The sequence below is a fragment of the Hipposideros armiger genome, unplaced genomic scaffold, assembly GCF_001890085.2.
Source record: "Hipposideros armiger isolate ML-2016 unplaced genomic scaffold, ASM189008v1 scaffold_481, whole genome shotgun sequence".
In the NCBI taxonomy this organism is placed as follows: domain Eukaryota; kingdom Metazoa; phylum Chordata; class Mammalia; order Chiroptera; family Hipposideridae; genus Hipposideros; species Hipposideros armiger.
The window spans coordinates 452059-462713 of NW_017731831.1; the positions used below are offsets into that span (position 1 = coordinate 452059).

A 10655-nucleotide genomic window follows, 5' to 3' on the forward strand; every position below is an offset into this window, starting at 1 on the left:
CAACATGGTGTTTAAGTCAGGCCGTCGCGAGCTGCCTAAAGCAGTTGGTAGATTATTCAAAAGTAGGGGCTGTGTTTGGGTGACAGTTTGTCACATGACGGACACAACAGTTTGTGAGACTTGTGATGGTGTCATCAGATTTTTCACTTGCCCAAAAGCTTTCTGCAAATGCGTCCTTCTTCCCTTAAGAACTATGGATTTTCTTAAGTAGGAAATCATAACTCATGGGGCCATCAGAAACCCTCTACTAAACAGTCTAAAGGCTATTTTCAGAGTTGGGTGGATAAACTCAATTTTATATTTAGTTCTACACAGGAAGAATTGCTGGCTACAGTCCAGCAAGTTAACATGAACCGGTTGATTTTAATTTTAGCCATAAACATTTAAGCTGCTGCTTCACATTGGAAATATGTACAGAGTTCACATCTTCATCATGAAATGAGCAGTGTAATTAGTGGCAAACAATTACTAGTATTTTGAAGATTCAAGTGTAGGTGGGACATGCTCTAGGTCAAGTCAAAGAACAAACTCTCCTTCTTTGCTCCTGGTGGTATTTAACCTCAGGCAGACCAAGTTCTCATTTGCCCTTTAATTTTGTTATTGCATTTTTGACATAAATAAGTGTTTGTAATTTGTTCATTAATCATTGAGTAGATACCAAAAAATTTATTACAAAATATTTCTAATGTGTAAAGGATAATGTTATAATGGCACCTGATAGTCAATAAACATTTAAGAAATAGGACATTCCCATTACCTGTGGGAGCTCCTGTGAGCCCTTCTCAGACCCCACCACCTTTGCAGCCCCCTCAGAGGAAACCACTGTCCTAAATTTTGAGCTATCATTTTCCTCATTCTCTTTATAGTTTTACCAGACATGGTCTTTACTTTTGTAGTCATTCAAACTTTATGTAATCGGAAAAATCCTGTCTGTATTCTTGGGCAACTTGCTTTTTCTCGTCTCAAACTGAAATCTCCAAGATTCTTTCAGGTGTTCTGTAGAGCTGTAATTCATTTCTCCACATTGCTGTATAATATTCCACTGTCCAAACACACCATGATTCATTTATCCTTCTCATTGTTGCTGGGCATTTGGGCTGTTGCAGTTTGCAGTATATGTCCCTTTACATGTCTACAGATGCTCATGTATGAGGGGTTCTCTCTGTACCCCTAGGGGTTAACTTGATAAGGTCATGGGGCATATGGATCTTTAGCCTTACTAGATAAAGCCACCTTGTTTTCTGAGACCTATGCAAGTTTCTCATTTTTATGTAGTCAAATCTATCAGGGGTTTTGGTGATTTCTTTCTTTGGTCTTATAAAATCCTTGCTCTCCTCCAGGTCCAGTATATTCACATATATGTAAGAAAGAGAATGTAAAGTTGGTCATTCTTGGTTTTTTTTGCAGATATATAACAAATTGAGAACAGTAGAACATATGACTGTCTATGAGAAAGAAGACATACCAAGCAGGTTCTATTACAAGAAAGGGAAATTCGTCTCTCCGTTGACCTTAGTGGCCGATGAAGGATGGTTCATAACTGAGGTAATTATAAAATAAATATATGACAATTTCTTCATTAGACAAATTCTATCAAATAGCCCAAGATAAATAATTATTCAGCTTTTACACTGAAAAGATTTTGTTTTCACTTACATGTCATTCATTGCATTATTTCCTTCTTTAGAGAATCAAGAGCCTTGGTCAGGTAGATGACTTTTCAATACAAACTGTAGATTCAGGTCTCCGAGTCACAGTTTAGACTGCATGGCTCCAGACTCGCTGTATTTTAACACACAAGCCTTAACCCAGTTACCCAGGCTTACAATGTAACATGTTCATTTTAAAGTGGAACAATTTATGTGGACCAAAGCAGTTGCTTTAGGGCAATGAAAAGCAAGGAGATGCTCAGCTTTGCTTTCACCTTTAAGAGAAATGTCTGGCAAAAAAAAAAAAACTCCGCGGACCCAGGTCCCCTGTTTGCCAACTTGATTTTACAGAGGAGATTACCTTGCATTTTGGGTCCAAACCCTACTTGCCTGGTGCATGAATGATGTCATCAACCTCCTCCTTGCCTGGCTGAACTCTAAGCTCACCACGCTCTCAGATCAGCTTCTGACATTGGGCCAGCACAGGAAAGCTCTGCCTTTCCAAGGAATCATGATCACATCCTGTCTAGACTCAGCTTCTGAAGAGAGCATGGGTTATTGCAGGCATGAATTGGAAGATGGATTGCAAATAGATCAGGCTACAGGTGAAAGGGAGTGGCAGATGTTGGCACATGACACTCATTGGTTGAAGCCCCCGAAGTTGAAGATCTAAGTCTAGTAGTTGATCTGCCAGAGAGAGGCCAGGCTTTGATCAGCAGAAGTACTCAACAGGTAAATGAGTGAAGAAAGTCTGGGGACTGAGGTGTGGAAAAATGGGGGTTCCCTGATGTAAATCGAGTCATTCAGGAGGAGTGAGTTGTTCCTGTGTGCTGTCAGACACAGAGAAGCCCCGGGTCACTGAGGAGGCAAAGCAGACCTGGTCAAATGTCACTGCACCATCCTTAGGCCAAGCTGGGCCCTTCTACAAACCTGGCTTCCTAGGCCGCATGATTTAAAAAGTCTCCAAGGGGGTCCCGCTAATCCTCTCTCCTCTAAGAACCAAAATGCTTCTTTCCACTTTATCACACTGTTTGAAGTTCACCTGGAGTGAGGTTACTCGAGGCTCACAGCACTTTCACCTGTAATGGTTTTCTCAGGGCTTGGCATTGAACACACAGGCAGTCAAGTGGGTCAACTGGTTAGGTGCCTGTCCAAACTTATGCCATAGAGCCAACTTCCCACGTCATACAAAAAAGAGCTTACACTTGAGACTTTCTCAATTTAAAAAATTCTAAAAATTACTTTGAGCTTTTAAAAGCCAAGAGACAATGAGGCTTAATTCACAGTTTGCTGTCACTCATTTCTTAGCATGACTATGTGTATCCATTGTTTATTTTCTTGTACTTAGCTGCAATCAGCTGCGCTGAGAGGCTGGTTCATGGTAGCAGGGAGGGAGATTGTAAGAATGCAGAGGTGATTTGGAGTAACTTATGGGAAAACAGACTTAGGAGGGCAGAGTGGTAAAGCCAGAGGGCATCATGAAGAACGGAACAACTAATGGGATGCCGATGGGAGAAGCCCTGAAACCCTCCAGTAGGGTGGGACAGGCACCTGTGAGGCTTCAGATGTAAGTGCTGTCAGAGAAGGTTCAGTCTGGGAGGTAAACACAGTATCTTCGCTAAAGCACATTCAGCTAGAAGATGCACGCTTGTCCAATGAGTGATTAACATATGGTGATGGGGGTCCCAAAGGTATCCATCAAGATGTTCTTGGTTATGAGTCATAGGCCACTTGAATAAATGTGGTTTAAATAATAAAGATTTATTATCTCACATAACTAGATGTCTGGAATTAGGTACTTCCAAGGTTGGATCGTCCAGCAACTCACTGATATGAAGCCCCTGAGTCAGCCCTTGTCATTATTTTGTCTTTCCCTTCAGGGTCACAAGATGGCTGCTACAGCTCCAAGCATCACATCCCTTCAGACGTCTTAAAGCAGGAAAGAAAGGATGTGGCTTATTCTTATATACCTCTTACTTTTATTAGGGAGCAAAGTCTATATCCCAGAGTCAGAGGCAAATACAAATTTTCTCAGACTCTGACTGACAATTATAAAATCTTAGGGAGGAGGTCTCTCTTTAAGAAAAGAGTACATAATTATGAATATAAAATTAGATGCAGGGACCTGGAAGAAACCCATTGAAATGAGGAGCCCTGATGCTTAAGCTTCTTTAATTGCAGCGTAAATCCGTTTCTGCCAAGAGCCCACTCGCAAAGTTCTCCTTAGGTCTCATCGATCAATTCACCGGTGTGGCTAGAAAAGTCCTCCCTGGGGTCTGCTTTGGTGCTAAGACCTGGTACTGTGCTGAAGCGCATGTAGCCCAGCAGGCCACACTCACATGACAACAGTGATACAGAGGCCGGAGATCAGGCAGATGAGGTCCTTGAAACTTAGGACAGAAAAGAAAGGAGGTGGGAGGAGAGCAAGGACAAAGTGCACCGTCGCCAACATTTTCAGAGTGATGGCCCCCTCCGAAAGCCCAGTGACATCTCTGGTCATGCCTCCCCTTGCCCCAGACTCTGCTTTCATCACTCCCTCCCCTATATCTCAATATCCACCTCCCACTCTGCTGAGGACACAAGTACCTGCTCCCTTGCAGGAAAGTGGCAAATTTCAGTGTCTTCTGAGAGTGAAGCTATATGGTAATTGCATACTATATGTTATATTATGTCATATTATATTACATTATATTACTTTTGTATGTATACATAAATACACAGACACACACATACATATACATATATTTGTTTGTGTAGATCAGTACTAGGGCTACCCGTTATGTTACCGCATGGCTTACGAAGGGTGGAGAAGCCACAAGAACAGAAAGGAAGAATGCCTAACTGCTGACAATTACTTGAACAGCTTTTTAAAAGTACATAATTATTTCAAAAAGGAGATGAGGTAATTTTTAAAATACTTGAAGCAGAAAGTTTTTTTAAAGAAAGAAATCAGAAGAAAGATATATAGGATGTGAAAAAAATAAGATTAGTTCTGAAAGATTAATGTTGACCCACTAAATACAGAAACTATCAATGTTATTTCACATAGTTTTAATTGCCAGTAATGGGTACTATAGAACTCATCTTCATTTATCGTGCCTGGCTCATTAGAAACTTGAGAATGACCCCTCCCCCATAGTTTCAGTGACATGAACATAGTCACTGAAATTTTACTCTTTGCAGATAACAAACCTATGAAGGAAAATTTCTTCTTAAAATTTTGGTCAAAAACAATGATGAAATAATAACAGCTATCTTGAATTAAGTACCTCCTGGTTACCATTTCTAATTCTCAATGACTCTGCATTGTGGGTATTATTAGTCCAATAACATACCACAACACAAAATGGAACACAAACATGGTTCTGAGCTTCCTAGCAGCCAACTCAAAGAGGAAAGGATCATCAGTTATATTAACTGAATTTATGGTGTCTGTAACATTAACAACAACAACGAAAAACCCCACAAATATTTATCTGGGAAATCATGGTTGTCCCTGAGTCCTGAGAGAAATTTAGGTATTTTGTAGTCACTCCTTTTTGCACCTAGTTTCCTAGATTGAAATGCCTTAATCATTTTACTCCTACCCTTGAAATGATGGATGTTTGTTTTTAAGACTCATACATAAAAACTATAATTTCTGATTCTACTTTGATACAACATTCAGATGATATTTCTTTGTCTTCTGAAAAATCCTAAAAACAAACGCCCACTCTCACCTTAGACATCTTTTACATCTTTCTGTTATGGTTTATGATACTTATGATACTTATTTGACCACAGAGGATTGAAAACTCCGTTCTGCATCCTTGTTCCTGGGCTGTGCCAGGGCTATTGATCTCCCACACTCCTATTTGCAGAATCCCTCCCCACATGGTAAAAGAAAGCCGCTTTACTCTGCACCCTCCATGCCAGTGCACGGCGCACGTGATGCCCGTCCTGTGCTGGATTGCACTTCGCATCAGCAGCGGCACAAATTCTCCGACATATGCAAGTGTTCTCTCTGGGTCTGGGTTTGATAGCAGAGGACCCTTTTTTCTGGTTGAGCCACGATTAGGAAAACAGCTGAGTCAGGACAAATTGATGCTGGTTGAGGGCAAAAAAATAGAATTCCATCTCTCCTTCCCTTTTCCACACAGCTGCCATCCCATAAACATGCACAATTTTGCTTCTTTGGCAAAACTGCCACTCCCATATAAGCACCAACTTTTTGCCACCTATTTAAGTTTTGCAGACTTTAAGGCAGCCAGCTGCTCTAATAGGAAGTCTTAATTGAGGTTTTGTTTTTGGGGGTTTTTTTTTTTTTGGTTGCTTAGAGAGCTCTCACTGAAAAAGATAAAGATAGAGAAACAGATTTAATTTGTCACCTGGAACTGCACAGTTATCCAGTGTGAGTGCTGATGTTGCCATGTAAAAGCAAGCTCCCTGCATAGTGGCTCCCTGCAGTTTGCTTCTGCTCCACACTCTTTAATATACAGACTGGATTGCCAATCACTGCCAATTCTTTCTCTGGCCTTCTCTCCTGCAAAGGCAGAAATATAAAGGCGTTCATATTCCCAAAAGACTAAACATGAAGAGGTTAAAAAAACAGGCCCCTGCATAGATCAAGCCCCAGCCTGCCACACCTGCCAAGCAAGGAAATAGGGCTTCCTAACTGATGCCCCCACATCCCCTGACTCCCTGAGACCTGGCCACTGTCCTCTGGAATCCTTCCCATTGTTGATCCTTGCCAGGGGTCAAAGGTCACCCTCTTCACTGGAGCATTTGAGCCTCAAACAAGCTGGCCCCACTCTCCCAGCCCAGGGGTTTTCTCACAGTCCCAGTCACTCACACACATGCTCGCCACCTATCCCTCCCAAAAGGGGTTCTGGGGCAGACTGGTTGTCACAATGTCTGGGTGGTCCAAGGGCCTTCAGGAGCCAGGTTCAGTGATGCTAAATGTCCTTGGCATATGGGAGTCAGGAGGAACACAGCAAAATGCAGAGTGGAGAAATACGGTGGGTAGATGCCACCAAACTCAAGTACACTCTGACGTCCTCCACCGTAAAATCCGTGTACTACCGAAATAAACCAACTGAAAATCCATGTACCATCGAAATAAACCAACTGCTAAATTCAACAAATATTTGGTGAGTGCCTACTCCATGTAACCCAACAAAGTTCTAATTCAAGTCAGCGTATGGAGCCACTGGTAGCTCCTGCCCACTTGGAGCTTGAAGGCTAGGGAAGGAATCAAATAGTAAATGAACACGCACGCCAAACGAACAAATAAATGGGCAGTGACAAACTGTGTTAAGTGTGAGGATGGAAAAAGATTATTATGAAAGAGATTGTCTGGAAGGAGAGGGAACCCACTTTAGATGAGGGGGCAGAAAGTCTCTCCGCAAGGCTGAAACCTAAAGAATCAGTCGTCACAGTTCGGGCAGGAAGAGGGGGGGGGGTCATTTTCCAGGCCAGAGTTGTGGGATACCTGAAGAATCTGAGGCAGGAAAGAAAGAGCTTCGAGAATGAGAGGAACTGACAGAATGGACCGCATGGCCAATGGTGGGGAGTGAGAAGAAAGAAAGTGGCATGGATGAGGCTGCCCAGGTGAGCAGGGGCACGAACAGGCCCTGTCATGGGAAAGACAATATTTCATCTGAAGTGCAATGGAAAACCATAGAGAAGTTTCATGGTGTACATCACGGTCCATAATCCTCAGGATGATATAACTCACAACAGAGTTGGGGGACTGAGGTTGTGAGCAGTTCCTCCAAAATTCCTGTATTTCTCAAATACCATCTCTTCCATGAAAGACCCAGCTCTTCCCTAATTTCCTCCATCTGAGAATTCTCATAAAACCCTGAATCACTCCCCCGGGTGCTATATATGTTTGTCTGCTTCTGTACTCTTCCTTCCTGGGGTGGAAGCTCCTTGAGGTCAGGTCTGCGGCATGTTGACCTGCCTTTTCCTCCATGGAAATTAGTACATGGCCGAGGCTCAGTCTATGTGAGTGGGATATGAATTAAGAAATGCTGAGGGCCAGCCGAGTGGCGCGATGGTTAAGCACTGGCTTGGGACGCCAGAGGGCCCCGGTTCGGATCCCGCATATGAGGGCCAGTGACACTGCCTTCTACAGCTAAGACGCTGAACAACAGCTCAACCTGGAGCTGGGCTGCTGTGAGTCGCCGGTGATGGCATAGGCTGCAGCCCCTGTGGCAGTGGGTTGCCATGGGCTGCCGTGTGTAGCCAGCAGCCAGTGTGAGCGGCCAGCAGCTGCAGTGAGCAGCCGTCCAGAAGCCGGCGACTGATCTGCCTCGCCTGGGAAGAGTGCAATGATGGTGCCAACTTGGGCCAGTGAAGCAACGTCCTCCACAACTAGACTGAAGAACAAAAAGACAGCAACTTGTCTGTTCCCCTTCCCCCAATTACCCAATAAAAATCTTTAAAAAAAATGACTAAAAAAAAAAAAAGAAATGCTGAGACAGTTGATTCTTGGTTCAACAGGTTGTTCACTTCGTAGGTTTGTAAATCAGTAACCAAGTAAACAGAGAGGAAAGCTAGGTCAGGACTTCAACTTTGGATAATTATTAGTAGCCCTAGAAGAGGTTTCAATGGGGAAAAGGTGTTCAAACCACTAATGGAAATTCTCCTAACTTCCATCAGCCCCCAGCTGGAACCCAAGGGCAGCACACATCAGCAACCCCCAGGACCTCCCAGCTTCAAGAGCTAATCCCTGTGGCCTCTCCTGGATTGTGTCCACCTCAGGCCACCGTGCTCTAAAATGTGGCCAGATGTGACCAGAACCTGGTGAAAGATGCTGAAACACGATGTTTCATTGTTGATCTTCTGGACTCTTCTCTGAGTAGAAAGAAATGCAGCAAATTCAGGCCCAAGCTTCTAAGGGAGGCCAATATTTATCTCCGGAAGAAAGATTTATTTTGAAAACTGGCAAAGGATATGAAATGCCAGGCTCAATTCTATGTGGATGAATGGCAGTTAGGCCTGGACCCAAAATATTTGGAGAAATCAAGAACAATCTGGGCAATGTGGCTTCTGAGCTTTTGTGGCAGCTCGAGTGGTATTGTCCAGGCCTGACTAATAGAGCTTCAGGAAGCGGGTGTCGAGTGCTAGAAGCTGCTTGCTTTCTGGAGGTGATTAGTGTTGTCTGTGAGAACCATATGAGAGCACATGCATACCCTCCTCACCCTTGGCGCCCTTCAATAAACATAATCCTGGGGACAATGAAAGAGAAAAAGAAACCCCATCCACTCAGTGCCCTCCTCCAACACTCTCTCTACTCCGAGGAGCTCTGTTTCTCTCGATCCCCACTGATTTTGGCTGTCTGGCATTTTTCATTTCAAGGATTAGGCTGTGTGTGGCAATGGGCTTTCCAGGGTCAGGCCGGGGCCTGAGGCCTGTGCATTACATTCTGTTTTGGAAAAAGGCAGCCTTCTAAGATAGAGAAAGAGAAAACTGCTAGAGGGACATCTCTTGGCAGTGGCATGTGGCAAGCACACATCGTAAGGTTCATAACCACCTGTCCCATGGGGACTCCGAGGAGTCAGGCCACCAGGAAGCCTCTTGGGAGAAGCATTTAAAATAGCAAAGCCACAAAATGTGAGCAACAGCAGTTTTTCATAGAAGCCATAGCTCAACCTTAGCCCTAACAGCAGAACCACCAGAGCCAGCCTGACTGAGGTCACTTCCACAAGCATTACAGTTGCAGCCACCCCTGGCTTGCACATTATTGCATGCTTCTTTCAAGCCTGAGGCGGTGTCAGGAGTTTACTGTATTTTGGGGGAACTTGGAGGTTCCCGTTATAACTGTATCCTAAGAAAATAAAGTAGATTTAATTTTTATTAGGCCTCTCACACACCTTGATAGGTATTCACATTTTATCTATTTTAATCTGACCAATTGTGTTCCCCGGTGCCCCAGACATCTGGGAGATGCCTCATCAAGGGAGGGATGGAGAAACTTGGGTCCGTGACTCCACTTCCCTGGAAGAATTGTACTATTAGTGGTTGAAAGGAGGGGTAATAGTCAAAGTGTTTAACAACCAGAACCCCACGGGCACCAGCCAATGAGCCTGGACACTGGCTGGTAAATCCGGTAGGGCATACTGGTTCCTGCTTTGGAAAGCAGCCTGGATGGGCCTAAAGCACAAACTCAGCATGGTAACACAGTAAAAACAGGAGTGTCATCAGAAAAGGATGAAGCATCATTTAACATGGCACATGAAAGATGCCAAGTGAACGACTTCCAGGGTCTTCCAGGCCTGACTATGCTCCCCAGTCACCAATGGGGAGATTATTTAAAAAGATAGATTTCTGCCTCACCCTGACTTACTGAATGCAAATGCCCAAAATTGGGACCCGGGATAAGGTCAGGGCAGTCTCTGCACAGCCCGGTTAGGATCCAGCAGTATGGACAGTGAGTGCTTGGGGTTTTGAGGTTGAGGTGCCGGCTGTGGCCTTTATGGGGGGACCTGGAAAGGAAGTCATCCAGACAGAGTGGGAGAAACCAGACAAAGCTCCCAGCAACTCCTCTGGTCCGAGAAGGACAGTCAGGTTTCCACATCCTCAGCCACCCTGCGAGAAGCCGTTGCTTGGGGCAGGGCAAGAGCTGGAGTTCACATGTAGTCCCAGCAGCTGGCAGCCCTCCTTGCTTCTCAGGAGTATTTTTTTCTGTGGCTTAGCAACCATTTTCTGATCTACGCTGAGGGGAGATCAGAAGGAATGGGCGCGAGAAATAGATGTGCCAGTGTATTTCAAAAATACAACAATAAAAAATAAGTACGTAAGTGCCCTGAGAGAGTGCCAAACCAAGCACCTTGGCCACGTGCAAATAGACAATAATGAACACAGATGTTCAGGCCACTTCCCTTTCCTTTCTGTCCTTCCATCCCTCCTTCTGCCTTTCCCCTCATTCCCAACCCTACCACATTTCTGACTCTGTCCCTGGACACCTCAACTCAGCTCCATGAAGAAATCCTACAATGGTGAATTCCAAGAGATGTATCC

The 10655-nt window shown here is 44.2% G+C and overlaps 1 protein-coding gene across 1 annotated transcript in view; it reads left to right on the forward strand.

The window, feature by feature from the left end:
- The window catches only part of ENPP6 (ectonucleotide pyrophosphatase/phosphodiesterase 6), a 77363-nt gene that overhangs the window by 52527 nt on the left and 14181 nt on the right, over positions 1 to 10655 (forward strand). The window contains exon 6 of the mRNA XM_019666938.1: positions 1408 to 1545. Coding sequence (XP_019522483.1) covers positions 1408 to 1545 — 138 coding nt within the window. The remainder of the gene's footprint in view (positions 1 to 1407; positions 1546 to 10655) is intronic.